Source organism: Coregonus lavaretus, assembly GCF_964263955.1.
Source record: "Coregonus lavaretus genome assembly, chromosome: 30".
Lineage (NCBI taxonomy): Eukaryota > Metazoa > Chordata > Actinopteri > Salmoniformes > Salmonidae > Coregonus > Coregonus lavaretus.
The window spans coordinates 29,027,244-29,043,415 of record NC_140017.1 but is presented as its reverse complement, the minus strand read 5'-3'; the positions used below and the strand labels follow the sequence as shown (position 1 = coordinate 29,043,415).

At 41.6% G+C, this 16,172-nt stretch overlaps 1 protein-coding gene across 3 annotated transcripts; it reads left to right on the top strand.

The window, feature by feature from the left end:
• Positions 1-5,244: 5,244 nt before the first annotated feature.
• On the top strand, positions 5,245-15,745 carry LOC311106021 (protein FAM118B-like). Of its 3 annotated transcripts, none has more exons than XM_084148291.1 (8): positions 5,245-5,537; positions 6,568-6,660; positions 6,916-7,168; positions 9,578-9,805; positions 13,400-13,528; positions 13,705-14,002; positions 14,528-14,593; positions 14,862-15,745. In XM_084148291.1, the coding sequence occupies exons 1-8, from the start codon at positions 5,413-5,415 to the stop codon at positions 14,873-14,875; spliced, it is 1,206 nt and encodes a 401-aa protein (XP_084004417.1). In that variant the 5' UTR covers positions 5,245-5,412; the 3' UTR covers positions 14,876-15,745. The 3 variants fall into 3 exon arrangements, with proteins under 3 accessions (XP_084004417.1, XP_084004416.1, XP_084004418.1); XM_084148290.1 differs by having other exon boundaries at positions 6,865-7,168; XM_084148292.1 differs by lacking the exon at positions 5,245-5,537 and adding an exon at positions 5,753-5,800 and having other exon boundaries at positions 6,865-7,168.
• The last annotated feature ends 427 nt before the right edge of the window (positions 15,746-16,172 follow it).

Sequence of the window (16,172 nt, the reverse complement as noted above, 5' to 3'; positions counted from 1 at the left end):
CCCATCTGCTTGAGCTCTGCCCATCGGCTACTTTTGGAATCTTACTTTGTCTTATATTAATTAAATGTTTAACAATGTATTATGAAGCCAAGATCAATGATATTATGAAGCCAAGATCAATGAAAGAATGATGGAAAAAAACTTTTGAGTACTTTAAATGAAATTATGGGCAGAAAGACAAATTCAACTCTATCTTTCATCGAATCAGATGGCTTATTCATCACAAAACCACTTGATGTTGCCAATTATTACTTAATTGGCAAAGTGGGGTAACTTAGGCAGGAAATGCCAACAACGAACAATGAGCCATCGTATTCATGCATAAAAAAAGAAATAATGAAAGAAAAGCATTGCAAGTTTGAATTTTGTAAAGTTAGTGTGGGAGAGGTGGAAAGATTATTGTTATCGATCAATAATGACAAACCTCCTGGCATTGACAACTTAGATGGAAAGCTACTGAGGATGGTAGATGACTCTGTAGCCACTCCTATCTGTCATATATTTAATCTGAGCCTAGAGAAAAGTATTTGTCCTCAGGCCTAGAGGGAAGCCAAAGTAATTCCGCTACCCAAGAGTGGTAAAGCGGCCTTTACTGGTTCTAACAGCAGACCTATCAAGAAATTGATAATAAGAAGATTGTGGGAGCTGTACTGTTAGATTTCAGTGCAGCCTTTGATATTATTGACCATAACCTGTTGTAGAAAAACCATGTGTTATGACTTTTCAACCTCTGCCATATCGTGGATTCAGAGCTATTTATCTAATAGAACTCAAAGGGTTTTCTTTAATGGATGCTTCTCTAATGTTAAACATGTAAAGTGTGGTGTACCACAGGGCAGCTCTCTAGGCCCTCTTCTCTTTTCTATTTTTACCAATGACCTGCCACGGGCATTAAACAAAGCATGTATGTCCATGTATGCTGATGATTCAACCATATATGCATCAGAAACCGCAGCTAATGAAGTGACTAAAACCCTTAACAAAGAGTTGCAGTCTGTTTTGGAATGGGTGACTGGTCCTGAACATCTCTAAAACTAAGAGCATTGTATTTGGTACAAATCATTCCCTACGTTCTAGACCTCAGCTGAATCGGGTAATGAATGGTGTGGATGTTAAAATTACTTGGCGTTACCTTAGATTGTAAACTGTCATGGTCAAAACATATAGATGTAATGGTTGTAAAGATGGGGAGAGGTCTGTCTGTAATAAAGAGATGCTCTGCTTTTTTGACACCACACTCCAAAAAGCAAGTCCTGCAGGCTCTAGTTTTGTCTTATCTTGATTATTGTCCAGTCGTGTGATCGAGTGCTGCAAGGAAAGACCTAGTAAAGCTGCCGCTGGCCCAGAACAGAGCGGTAAGTCTTGCTCTTCATTGTAATCAGAGGGCTGATATAAATAATATGCATGCCAGTCTCTCTTGGCTAAGAGTTGAGGAGAAACTGACTGCATCACTTCTTCTTTTTATAAGAAACATTAATCTGTTGAAAATCCCAAATTGTTTGCATAATCAATTTACACATAGCTCTGACACACACACTTACCCCACCAGACATGCCACCAGGGGTATTTTCACAGTCCCCAAGTCCAGAACAAATTCAAGAAAGTCTACAGTATTATATAGAGCCATTATTGCATGGAACTCCGTTCCATCTCATATTCCTCAAATGAACAGCAAACCTGGTTTCAGAAAAACGATAAAGCAACACCTCACGGCACAATTCCTCTCCCTTATTTGACCTAGACAGTTTGTGTGTATGTATTGATATGTAGGCTACGTGTGCCTTTAAAACAAATTATGTAGTTCTGTCCTTGAGCTGTTCTTACATTTTACATTACATTTTAGTCGCAGACGCTCTTATCCAGTGAGTGCATACATATATATTTGTTTCATATTGGCTCCCCGTGGGAATCAAACCCACAACCCTGGCGTTGCAAACGCCATGCTCTACCAACTGAGCTACATCCCTGCCGTCCCATACCCTAGACGACGCTGGGCCAATTGTGCGCCGCCCCATGGGTCTCCCGGTCGCGGCCGGCCATGACAGAGCCTGGATTCTAACCAGGATCTCTAGTGGCACAGCTAGCACTGCGATGCAGTGCCTTAGACCACTGCGCCACTCGGGAGAGTGTCTATTAATGTTCTGTTATGTCATGTTTCATGTTTTGTGTGGACCCCAGGAAGAGTAGCTGCTGCTTTTGCAACAGCTAATGTGGATCCTAATAAAATACCCCCAAAAATACCACATACCAATGGTTGTTGTTCAAAATGTTTGCAATAAAATATTATTTTCATATGTTTTTTCTTTACATAGCAGTCAGACCAACACACCTTGTCATTTCCACCACACCCATATTTTTGAGGTAAAATAGTATATTATGTATAATTTACATTGATTGATTTGTTTTAGACAGGGAAATCATATGGTTGTTATCATAATCTCACAAAAAGGTTGGGTGGAAATATCTTATTTTTCATGATAAATAAATGTTTTCAGCTGTCACAAAGGCAAGTTTAAACATTCAGTCGTCATGTTGAGTTATTAATTTTAGGAAAAACGTAAGAATCACTTAAAATAATATGACATAATGTACAAAGGTATAAGAAATGTTTTATAAATTAATTGTATGATATTTTATTTAACTAAAATTGATGTTTAATAATGTGATGGAAATTACATTTGTCTATTGCTGTCTGAGAAAAATGACAAAAATATATAAATTCCTGAATAGGACGATTGCAGCAATTATCAGATATTGTTTCTAGACAAATTAAAGACAATTGTAATACTGGTAAAATGGAGTTTCAATAAGTTTTAATTTCTGAAAGCTTGCATGGCCAAAGTGCCCGAAGTTGTAGAATCACCCATGTCACTGACGTCATGATTCGACCTCATTTTTCCCAAGGTCCCAGTTGTCTTGAAAGCACCATTAACCCTTAACCGTTTTACATTTCAACTTCAATAGGATGATGTCAGAGTTGGACGTCCCAAGGTTACCGTTTAGACGTTACCTCTGGCAGCCACCTGGTCCTTCAGAACTTTTTTTTATATTTATTTTTTAGCAGGTGCTCTTATCCAGAGCGACTTACATGAGCAATTAGGGTTAAGTGACCCTGGGTACCCTGTTTTTATGCATTATATGAATGGTATGCCTAATCATCATCACAAAGAGCCATCATCAATGTACACAGATTGTTTTTGTGCAACAATAATCCTCTTGTGCACCAGGATCTCAAGCATGTACTTTTCAAGTGTCCTTTTAGGTCTGTCTCAGTCATACATATTAGTCCCACATAAATGTATTAACGATTTATGTAATATATAGAAGGGAATAGAGCTGGAGACGCACTGTGGTGAGCGCTAAAAGGCTATTGAAGTCAAAACATAAAATTATTCCCATGCATTTTCACAGCACAAGAGGGTTGATGATTTTAACTCATCCCTGAAACGCAGCTGATGGTCGGTCTGTTGGTGTTTATCATGCTGGTTACAGCCCCAGCCAGGTGTGCTCTCTCAAGATGACTGATAGGATAGACAGGCACCAGATAACAGATATGGGAAACTGTAGGCTACATGCTGCTACATGCCACAGGCTTTCATCAACAACGTGAGAGAGGCCTGGAGCTGAGGCTACCATGCTGTTTTATAACACATTCACTAACACACGTCTCCAGAATGGGAATAGTTGAAGCCCCTCTTGTCATCCTCATACACAGTAATACTGAGCCTCCTATATTTATGTCATACATTTTCTGTGCCCTTTCTCAGGCTGTGGCTATGAGCTTTTGAGAGAGCTGAAACCTTTTCCATTAGAGGAAAATGCATTTGCTCTCTTATGGATTCTGTCCCAATGAATTACTCCAAGAATAATACTGTGCAACATAGGTCAGTCTCCTAGTTTCAGAATGGTGCTAGTACAAAATCTCAGCAACATGCATGCCTCTGTCTCCAGGGTGGTGGTAGTAAACTTAGGTTTGCTTAATATAACAGATGCACACAATTGCAGGACCGGGGAACAGTTTATGGTGGGCAACAAAACTTCTTAACAGTATTGTGAGTAAATAGCATGGTCTCCCTCTCTAATTGACTACCAGTGACACAGAGTAGCATTATATCTAAAATTGTACAAGCTCTCAGCAATCAATGCAACACCATATGGTCATGGGGGGAGGGGGGTGGGGGACTGTGCTGCAACTCTGAGATAAGTAGTTTGTCATTTGCATACTGTGTGTGAAAGTGATAGGTCTCAATTTTTTGAATTAGGCAACTGGTCTAGCTCTTAAATAGATAGGCCTAGTCCAAGCACATTCAACAGTGACTCATGTAACTGCACTAGACATGAAGACATCCCAATGGATAAACAACCCCCCACCCCCACCCCACCCCGGAGTCCGGTCTCAACATACTGTGGAATAGTAGAATACACAAGGCAATTTCGAAATTTGGTTGTGCTGCATCAGCTATTTTTATCTTGTTATGTCAATCACTGACAGTCACTCAATTAGCCCTTGTCAGCTAACATTTTTAGATTGGTAAATTAGTCTAGCCAGCTATCTAAACTTGTAGTAATCATGGTTTAATTACCGACCAGGGCCCCATGTTGATTTTGTTAGACACTCACTCAGATATCATATAAAAAACTGCAAACATTGCTCTCCACCCTATGGCAAAATGTGTAGAATTGCAGGAAATTACCTGTAAATCTGCAACATTTTCTCTCCACCCAATGGCAAAATTTGTATTATTGTATGAATGTAGCTAGAAAATCGCAAAATCTTCTCTCTGCCCCATGGCTAAATGGGTAGAATTGCAGCAAACTTGCTTTAAAACTGCAACATTTTCTCTACACCCTGTGGCGAAATGGGTAGAATTGCAGGAAATTAACTATAAAACAACAACATTTCACTTAGGTACCCCAAAAGGCTAGAGCCGGCTCCTGCATGTGCGGGTATGGATGTGGGTATGCAAACCTGCGGGCCACTCATGATGAGTTCACATTTTTTGTTAGAGCCGGCTCCTACATGTGAGGGTATGGATGTGGGTATGCAAACCGGCGAGTCACTGCGGCCCCTTCAAGATGAGTTCAGATTTTCATCAAAGTTGCCCATCCCTGATCTAGCTAATATTACACGGGGCGGTCGTAAGTGGGGGTAAAACATTGTTTACCTCCGTTCCAGAATGTAGAGAGCCAGTGGGATTTACAGTAGCGGGTTGAGCACATCCCTTGTCCAACGCAATCTTCGTCAGACCTCCAGCCGCATATGAGTCGATAGGTTGTGTACACAGAGGAAGTCGACTGAGAAAAATTTGATAGCTAAATAGATTTGCTAAGAATTACATCTAGTAGCCAAATGCACACAGACTCAGCCATGTCAAGTACATCAATCTCAAATACCGGCTTTTAAAGCAGGATATGTCCGTAGTAGACTGTACTGGATGTTTAACTCGCAGTTGCAAGCCAGCTAACGTTAATGCGTCGTCCGCTAGTAAGTTGAAAATTTCCACTGACCAAAAAAGCAACTTGTTGGAGTTATCAGGGTAAGTGTAAATACTTGTGTGAATTTAACTAGCCAATGTGTCTTATTTCGCAGTTTTAGCTGGGTAGCTAGTCCAACTGTAACGTTATTCTAGCTAGTTGAATTTTTGCTAACGTTAGCCAATTCTTCCTGACAGCGTACTTCCCATCCTTAGTAAGTAGCTAGCCAATTTAGCTAGCTAAGGTTTCGCCATCCTGAATGAACACGTCACCAAAAAAAAAATGTTTCCGTGGGGTGAAGTTTTTAAATGTTTCCAGGAGGAAGGTATGATTCTTATTTTGCCCCAAGACTATTATTACAATAAATAGGCATCAAACCCGACTTCGGAAGTAATACATTATGAAGATAATTTAGCTAGCTAACGTTAGATAGTTAGCTAATAGATTACGCCGAGATTTTTCACTTTAAAATGCAGCTATACCAAACAAAAACCGTATAACTCTGTGTTGAACTTGAGGACTACTTTTGACAATTTCCACTTAAATTTTTTATTACAAATACACATTTACATGAAGAACTGTGCCGATACAAAGTCTGGTAACACAGAATGAAACCGAGGGAGATTTTACCGTTCTGTTACCAAATTTAGCATCTGCAGTTTTTCCAGTAAAAGTTTTTTTTAATTTATTCCGTGTAAATTGTTCAAAGTAGTCATTGTGCATAGAGTTGTATGGTTTGTTAAACTTTGAAATCAATAGTTTTTGTTTGGCATACATTTTAAAGTGAAACATCTCAATCTAATTACGTTACCGTGGAATTGCCCATAGTTAGGCATCTCAGTACTTGGTGATTAAATCTTCTCTGATGTGTAAGGAAAGCCCCATGAATGTTCCACTATGTAAGGCTAGTTAGTGTAAGGTGAATCTGATGCCCTGCCTTCGGTAGTAATGGGGACAGTGGCACACTGCCCTGTAAAGGTGCTGTTCTATGTATGATACAATAAACTGAGATCATCACTCCAGATTGCATTGCACTTAAGTTATTGCTTTTATGGTATTGTATGTATATTTACTCTCATGGTTGTCTTACAGGAGCCGAATGGCCTCTGTTGTGGTTGTGAAAACCGAGAAGAGACCTGCTCTTGCTGACACTCAGGATGTTGACTCCAACACCAAAAAACCCAGGTATCAAAAATTGATATGAGTAGCCTACATTTAGCACGCCGTTCCTGTTTATGTGCCAATGCATTATCTGTATGTCACTGGTCAGGAACATTTTCTCATAGTTCCTGTTCCTAAACCCATTCTTTATCTTTTCAGCCTAGGTTTGAGTTCAAACAGCAGCCAAGTAAACTTGCCATGATTTGTTTAACCTTCATGTTGTCTAAGGATTTGGGCACCATCAATGGAACCATCACTCAATCTCTGCCTGCCCCAAAGGAAACTGCTGCCCAGCCTGAAGACCAAGCGGGCCTCCGAGCTGGTCCTAGTTATTGGTACAGGGGTGAGTTCAGCTGTGGCCCCTCAGGTCCCTGCGTTGCGCTCCTGGAAGGGTTTGATCCAGGCCTTGTTGGACGCGGCCAATGACTTTGACCTCCTAGAGGAAGAGGAGAGTCGGCGTTTTCAGAAGAGCCTGAAGGACGACAAGAACCTAGTCCACGTGGCTCATGACCTCATCCAGAAGCTCTCTCCGGTAAGGCTTCCCCTCCCCCGCTCCTGTGCACACACAGACAGCCAGATGTGGACAGCACACTGCCAATACATTGTCTCCAGCTGGTTGAGAAACACCAGTGACGTTCATTGTAAACTTTCCTTTATTGGGATTTGTTATCCTAGTGGGAATGACCGTGGCAAGGAGTCAGAATAATTATATCTAAATTCTAAAACATTTGATTCAGGTTTTTCAACCTGTGTTCTTTGTAAAAGGTGATGCCCTAACCAAAGTACAGCACTGATAGATTACAACAACACTTCATCATTCATTGCCTTGTTTTCAAAGCCACTGACAAGTTAGCTCAACAAGTTCTGGCACTCAGGCTAATTTAAACAGGTATTTTAAGGCCTGTTATTTGATTCGCTAGATGAAGAAATCCCCCCAGTGAATAACCTCCCATTGATTTCTCAATAAGTCAACGAACCAGTGGACCGTGACTAAATGATGGAGAAATTCAAGGGGAAAACATTTAGGGATTTCTGTACCAGCCCATATCCCCTTCATACCAGGTCGGCTCAAACCATAACCGGTTGATGAGGCCTTAATACTATCTGCCTTCAGTGTTAGTCATGTCTCATCGCACCTTTCACATTGCTTAAACATGCTTTGTTTCAGCAGCCCGACTGTTACCACAAAGGGAACAAACAGCCCATTGTGGGTTTATCCATAGTTTCTATTCCAGTTCACAATCATGCAGACCCAGGCCCGTTGCTGTTGGCTATGGATTTGGGGGGCTTTAACGTTTTAATGGGAGTGCTGCTGCCTTGAAAAAAAATAAAAAAATAAAAATGTTTTGTAATCATGGAGTAATGTGAATCCGGGAACACCGGCCCCAGCCAAGGTTTCCATTCAGCCTCGGAATAACAGAGCGCCCCGCCAGACTAAATAGCTTATAAGAGACATGATTATCAGGTGATTACACAGCCATGGACCCTATGGCAAATCTTTTTCTGTTTTTCTGTTCTTACTTAGCAAGCAGTGGTTCTCCACAGGCCTGTCTGTACATGTTCAGCATCTTATCAGTATGGGAAACGCAACTTTAGCTGAACATAAAACGATTGAATAGCGAAGTATAGATGTATGGCGCTTGCTATATAAAGTAGCTTGAGTCTCAAATTTTGTAGAATTGAATATGCTGAAAGCGTAAAGAGAAAGAAACACATTGAAAAGAGGACTCTCGTAGCTTGAGGACTCTTGTAGAGTGTAGAAGGAGAGATTTGTCATTGCTTCGCCTTTTTTAGTCTTTGGTCACATTATTGCCCACCGGGCACAGACGTCAATTCAATGTCTGTTCCACGTTGGTTCAACGTAATTTAATTGAAATGACGTGGAAACAACATTGATTCAACCAGTGTGTGCCCAGTGGGTGCTTGTTCACAGAACAGCTGAAGATAACCAAGGCTTCTGTGAGGAGTGTCCCTCGTGTCTCAAGAAGGGATCAAATACCAGGTGGGAAACAGCAGTTTAACCCAATGGTGTTGGTGCTACAACGAGGGCAATCCAAACTGTGGATTAGGGCTGTGTTTTGGCACGTAATGTCGGTTAATGAGCCTAATCTGAAAGTTAGACTCAGAGAATGTTTGTGACCTAAATCCTTTCATGCTGTCGTTGAATGACCTAGGCAAAATACTAAAGGCAATTATATTATAACTTTCCCTGTTTAGGGCTAGATTGGTTGAAAACAACTCAACTTTAGTGTCGAATCCTAGGCTATATCAATCTCAACATCAGTATCAGAGCGTGGTACTACTTTACCTTATTTGGTCATTACATAAATCCTGAACAAAAAAGGAGAATGCGTTCAGTGCAGAAGTCAACAGCAGGGTGGGTGGGTAGCTAGATGCTTGCCCTTGGTGATAATGACTGCCTTCCTGTGGAAAGGGATCCTGTTGTTAGTTAATTAGCCCACTAGATCTCTTATCTCTAGACAGTCCAGCAGTCGGCCAGGCAGCTGGCTGTGCTAAGCTCACCTCGACAGTGCTATTCATAGCGGGCCAGCCCTTCACCTTTGTTTTCCTACAGCCACTGCCAGGTAGTGTGTGCGTTTTGCATAGCTCTGGGTAATGAGATTTATCCATTACAGACGGCCATAATCTCATGGCTACTCAAACAGCCTGCCCTCCAACTCTTTGCTCCATAGCCATAATGTTTACTGTGTAAAGCAACTGTTTACATGCCACTGCTACTGATGGAAAAACATTTTCACCTTTCATTTACATGACTACCACAACCAGTCATAAACACTTTATTGTACCTTTAAAAAACAGAAAATGCTTTTATAAAATGTCTCCCTCCTAGTAGTTGAGTACCAGCAGAATAATCTGGACCCAGAAATGCAATACACACCCACTAACCCCTATTCACTGTGTTCCTGCCCTATCATTGCAGAGAACAGGCAACGTGCGGTCCACCTTCTTCAAGGACTGCCTGTACGAGGTGTTTGACGATCTGGAGTGTAAGATGGAGAATGCGGGGAAGCACCTTCTCCGCTCCGTACTGCAGCTGATGGAGAGTGGAGCGCTGGTCCTCACCACCAACTTTGACAACCTGCTGGAGATCTATGCAGCCCACCAGGGATCGAAGCTGGAGTCTCTGGACCTTACAGATGAGAAGAAGGTAACAACAGATCCTTCTTTTCCCTTTGGAAAGATCTCTGTTTTCATGGTCTTGTGTGCTCTTTAGGACCAAATTCTAAATTGTGTGTGCATAACTGACTTTCATTGAAATAACACATCATGGATTGATGCCAATTGGGGATTTGCCTGAAAATATTAGTTACAGTATGTCATGTGTGCAGATCTAGGCACTGTTCCAAAAGCTACACTAGCATACCACTTCGCTATGACGCAATTAGGGGTGTGAACGTTTAAACGAAATTGGGATTGTTATCGTTTAGAGAAAATCCCTAACTGGAAAAACAAAACCAAAATAAAATCACAGTGCAGGTATCACAAAACTACCACTGACATGTCCCGATCATCATCATAAAGGGAAACACTTAACATGTAACAAATACCTAACACAACAATGCTGTAACGTTAGTAGGAGGAGATATGCATCTTTCAAATTATTTGCCACAGATATTGGAATTGAGCTACAGTGGCAGTACAGGTGCAATGCTTACCCAACTGAAAGGGACGAACTGTGAGACACTAACCGTTGCAGGCAGTAGTGCAACAGACATTAGACAGGCTCCTCACACCAAAGAAGTGGGATACGGGATGGAGTGAGAGCATCACAGAAATGATTGCAGTTGATATGCAGCCACTGTCAATGGTAGAGGATGTCTGCTTTAATGCCCTGATGGCATATCTAGAACCAGACTACAAGATGCCATGTCGAAAAACTGTGACGTCCTGGATAGAGAAATTGTACAATGATTGCTCTGCAAGTACAAAGCGTGAGCTCTCAAACACCCCATAAGTGGCGTTAATAACAGATTGTTGGATGTCTATGAAAAAGCTGTCATACATCACTGCAACGAGCCATCATATTGATGAGAAGTGGGACGTTAAGTCCCATGTACTGACCACTGAGAACATGGAGGAGAGGCACACAGCAGAGAACCTAAAAACGGCATTAACTACCATTGTTGCTGAGTGGGTTGGGGACAGCAGTAAGATAAGCGCCATCTGGTAGCCAATGGTAGATGGAACTGCATTGCCCCCTAGCGAGCATACACAGGACCATATCTTCATTGTGAATTCACGTAATTGAATTATTTTTTTCGTAACGTTTAAATGACAATTTTTTAAAAATAATTTAAACGTTACGAAAAAAATAATTCAATTACGTGAATTGCCATTTAAACGTTAAGAAATATATACATTTGCATGTCTATAGAAGCAATGTATTGGGCATGTATTCTAAGTGGTATGCAAGTGTGGACACTGGAACATAGGCGTTGGTCCCCTGTGACCTTAAGACCGCATCAGAGCTGTTAGGGGAAGTTATCTATGAAAGACTGAGGGCATGACAGTTTAACTATACTATGATCACATGTTTAGGCTCACAACACAGGGAATGCTCTTACACATAAAACATATTTTAAGGTGTATTAAAGGCAAATTCAAGGGAAGGTATTTGATTCAAAGCTCAACATACAGTGGGGAAAAAAAGTATTTAGTCAGCCACCAATTGTGCAAGTTCTCCCACTTAAAAAGATGAGAGAGGCCTGTAATTTTCATCATAGGTACACGTCAACTATGACAGACAAAATGAGATTTTTTTTCCAGAAAATCACATTGTAGGATTTTTTATGAATTTATTTGCAAATTATATGGTGGAAAATAAGTATTTGGTCAATAACAAAAGTTTCTCAATACTTTGTTATATACCCTTTGTTGGCAATGACACAGGTCAAACGTTTTCTGTAAGTCTTCACAAGGTTTTCACACACTGTTGCTGGTATTTTGGCCCATTCCTCCATGCAGATCTCCTCTAGAGCAGTGATGTTTTGGGGCTGTCGCTGGGCAACACGGACATTCAACTCCCTCCAAAGATTTTCTATGGGGTTGAGATCTGGAGACTGGCTAGGCCACTCCAGGACCATGAAATGCTTCTTACGAAGCCACTCCTTCGTTGCCCGGGCGGTGTGTTTGGGATCATTGTCATGCTGAAAGACCCAGCCACGTTTCATCTTCAATGCCCTTGCTGATGGAAGGAGGTTTTCACTCAAAATCTCACGATACATGGCCCCATTCATTCTTTCCTTTACACGGATCAGTCGTCCTGGTCCCTTTGCAGAAAAACAGCCCCAAAGCATGATGTTTCCACCCCCATGCTTCACAGTAGGTATGGTGTTCTTTGGATGCAACTCAGCATTCTTTGTCCTCCAAACACGACGAGTTGAGTTTTTACCAAAAAGTTATATTTTGGTTTCATCTGACCATATGACATTCTCCCAATCCTCTTCTGGATCATCCAAATGCACTCTAGCAAACTTCAGACGGGCCTGGACATGTACTGGCTTAAGCAGGGGGACACGTCTCGCACTGCAGGATTTGAGTCCCTGGCGGCGTAGTGTGTTACTGATGGTAGGCTTTGTTACTTTGGTCCCAGCTCTTTGCAGGTCATTCACTAGGTCCCCCCGTGTGGTTCTGGGATTTTTGCTCACCGTTCTTGTGATCATTTTGACCCCACGGGGTGAGATCTTGCGTGGAGCCCCAGATCGAGGGAGATTATCAGTGGTCTTGTATGTCTTCCATTTCCTAATAATTGCTCCCACAGTTGATTTCTTCAAACCAAGCTGCTTACATATTGCAGATTCAGTCTTCCCAGCCTAGTGCAGGTCTACAATTTTGTTTCTGGTGTCCTTTGACAGCTCTTTGGTCTTGGCCATAGTGGAGTTTGGAGTGTGACTGTTTGAGGTTGTGGACAGGTGTCTTTTATACTGATAACAAGTTCAAACAGGTGCCATTAATACAGGTAACGAGTGGAGGACAGAGGAGCCTCTTAAAGAAGAAGTTACAGGTCTGTGAGAGCCAGAAATCTTGCTTGTTTGTAGGTGACCAAATACTTATTTTCCACCATAATTTGCAAATAAATTCATAAAAAATCCTACAATGTGATTTATTGGATTTTCTTTTCTTATTTTGTCTGTCATAGTTGACGTGTACCTATGATGAAAATTACAGGCCACTCTCATCTTTTTAAGTGGGAGAACTTGCACAATTGGTGGCTGACTAAATACTTTTTTCCCCCACTGTATGTATTCTAATAGTGTTGCCCTTCTAATATGGTGTCCTTAAACCAGAGAAAATGGTCAACGCATTGACCTGTGAAAGTACAGTATTTTTTCTCTGACAGACGTAGGATGTAGTTAGTATATGTTGAGGTCAAAGTTTCAAACTTCCTCCAACTGTTGTCAACATTTATGGATGAATAAATATGTCTTTGATCAGAAATAGGAACTAACATGACAAATGGATTCCTTAAGCAGAACTTATAAACACTATTCCTACTCTTACCTTAGCAGTGACCCAACATGGATTGTTATTTATGTAGAAGCATTAAAATAATTGACAATCTTCTTAAATTATTCACATGAGTTTATGTATTTGTCAGAACCCTGCGATATTGCCCTTCAGGTGTGGTATTTATGCCCTGTCTCCATCATGACTAATATCCCTGTCTGACAGTGGTGTTACTCCCTACCCAGTAAGAACAGGATTTGGTGAGATGGACTGTGAAATGTGTGTGTGCGCGCAGGTCCTGGAGTGGGCTCAGGGGAAGAGAAGTCTGAGCGTTTTGCACATTCACGGTGTTTACACGAATCCCAGCGGCATTGTACTGCACCCTGCTGGCTACCAGAATGTACTGAGAAACACTGAAGTTATGGTGAGCATTGAGACAGGCAGCCTTTCTAAATGATACCCTGGAAATGTTTCAGTTCTTAGCAGTTGCTGATGTTTAAATGAAATTTTTCAATCAATTTAAGACCCATCACACATTGTTAAATTGTAGTAAAGTCAATTCTGTCAGTGTCTTCATGCAAACTGAATTCCCTTGGACAGAGGGAGATCCAGAAACTGTACGAGACCAAGTCGTTTGTGTTCCTGGGCTGCGGGCGCACAGTGGACGACACCACCTTCCAGGCTCTGTTCCTGGAGGCGGTCAAACACAAGTCGGACCTGGAACACTTCATGCTGGTGCGGCGCGAGGACGTGGGAGAGTTCAAGAAGCTGCGGGACAACATGCTGGACAAGGGCATCAAGGTCATCTCCTATGGCAACGAGTATTCCGACCTGCCCGAGTACTTTGAACGGCTGGCTAACGAGATCTGCAACCGCGACGCCGTCACTAACGGCTGGGGTAAGGAAGCCCCTCTGGTACCATTTATAGGAAGCGGAGATCCTTTTCACATACATAACTTACCAGTTTCAGTGAAATTACTCTCTCACTGTAGGTTTAGTAATCATACTGTATCCATTTCCTACAATAGATCACTTATTTGGTGGTATGTTACTATAAGTGTAAATCATAAAACAATGATCTACTTAGGATCTTCTCTTACGGTGATGCTACTGAGGAATTCCATTTTAGTGAGCTGAGTTGCACATTACCTGTGTTTAAACATTACATTTTAAATTTTAGTCATTTAGCAGACGCTCTTAGCCAGAGCGACTTACATGAGCAATTAGGGTTAAGTGCCTTACTCAAGGGCACATCGACAGATTTTTCACTTAGTCGGCTCGGGGATTAGAACCAGCGACCTTTCGGTTACTGGCACAATGCTCTTAACCACTAAGCTACCTGCCGCTACCATAACATGAATAGCTCCTTTGTTTGCGTTCGCTATTTATTGTTAATCTGTTGATTTCATTGTGATTTTCATAGGATCTCCCTCCCAAGAAGAACAGGAAACCCAGAATGGCTTTCATTCACAGAAAAGCCTCCTTCAAGGTTGGGATTGTGTGCTTCTCTTTGTCGGTGCTTGCATGCAAGAGGCATTTCCCAAAATCCACAATTCATTTTATCTCACCTTAGAACCCATTTCCCCTGCATGCTTTTAGAATTAAGCTTATATCCAGGCTTTTCATAAGCGAAAACCCCCATTGGAATTCGCACCCCCTCACACAACTGGCTTACCTGTAATGCATGGCAGTCCGTGGTAATATACAGCTGTTGGTTCTCCTTGTCACTTACCTGTTCTCCTTCTCTTTCTGCCCAGACTATTCTTCTTGACAGGCACAAAACAGTTGGAGTATCAGTCATTTTCATCCAAAGTTCCTTCATAGAGTTCAGTCTACTACTACTCAGGTCTGGTTTCATTGGATCTACTACTACAACTCCTCCAGGCTGATATGGGCCAGGAGATACCATGTTACTGGTCTCTAGTCACCCGCTTATTGTTTTTATTTTCTTCTGTACTGGTAGTCACGACAAAGGGAAAGACCCAGCCAAGGAGCTAACAGGAAAGTAAAGCCTAACATCTGGAATAGAATGTTGGAAAGGGCAATGGCAGACTGATGGACATAGATGTGTGGAGTAGGGAAGACATAAGGACAGGTCCATGATCTGGTTTCTCACGCAACATCATTTAGAAATGAATCGTGTCCTGAATGGATGAATGGATGGCTGGAGAGTCAGTCCAGTGTACAGTACTGAGGACCTAATGTGCTAAAGACTCCCTGAGTTTCTGCAGGCGTGGTGAAAATGTAGCACAAAACATTCACATCCGAGGAGGCTGGTGGAAGGTGCTATAGGAGGACGGGCTCATTGTAATGGCTGAAATGGAACTAAGTCAAACGTAGTTTCCATATGTTTGATACCGTTCCATTTATTCCAGCCATTACAATGAGCCTGTCCTCCTATAGCTCCCCCCACCAGCCTCCTCTGATCCCCATCCTCCCCCCTTTAGGATCAACAATGCTCCTCCTCTAACCATGTAGTCTGTAAATAGTGCAAGCCAGTGTGACAGGATTCCCAATGCTAACTTGAAAGCAACAAGTTCAATCTGAAGCAATACTTGATACAGTTAAGGATGGTTACATGTGTCTGCAAGTTAAGCAGTGACATCTTTGTAAAGTAACAATCACTTGGCCACACCTGTGCAACAAAAAAAAAGTATACTTACGCAATAAGACACGAGGGGGTGTGGTTTTTGGCCAATATACCACGGCTAAGAGCTGTTCTAATTAGCCGTGGTATATTGGCCATATACACCAAACCCCAGAGGTGCCTTATTGCTATTAGAAGCTAGTTTCAAACATAATTAGAGCAGTAAAAATAAACATTGTCAGCATTCATGGCTCGAACCACCCAGTTTGTTCTTTATAAGCCTTTTGTATTTTTAATACTGCATGTTTTGTGAAATCTGTGTAGGTATTTATAAGTGCTATTTAAAAATAAAGAAATCGCCACCTGACTTCCTGTTGCAATACTTTTCCATGTTGCCAAGAGATTACATTTTGGCAGTTTGCCATTGTTATCCAGACCACACTATCAGCATTTATGTTCCAAGGTTGGAATTGGAAAATTT

What these genes read in the sequence shown, in the direction of transcription:
- LOC311106021 (XM_084148290.1), top strand. Translation starts at nt 5,413, where the DNA reads ATGTCCGTAGTAGACTGTACTGGATGTTTAACTCGCAGTTGCAAGCCA. An exon ending in TCCAACACCAAAAAACCCAG is followed by an intron (nt 6,661 to 6,864) that starts GTATCAAAAATT and finishes ATGTTGTCTAAG; the next exon opens with GATTTGGGCACCATCAATGG. An exon ending in ACCTTACAGATGAGAAGAAG is followed by an intron (nt 9,806 to 13,399) that starts GTAACAACAGAT and finishes GTGTGCGCGCAG; the next exon opens with GTCCTGGAGTGGGCTCAGGG.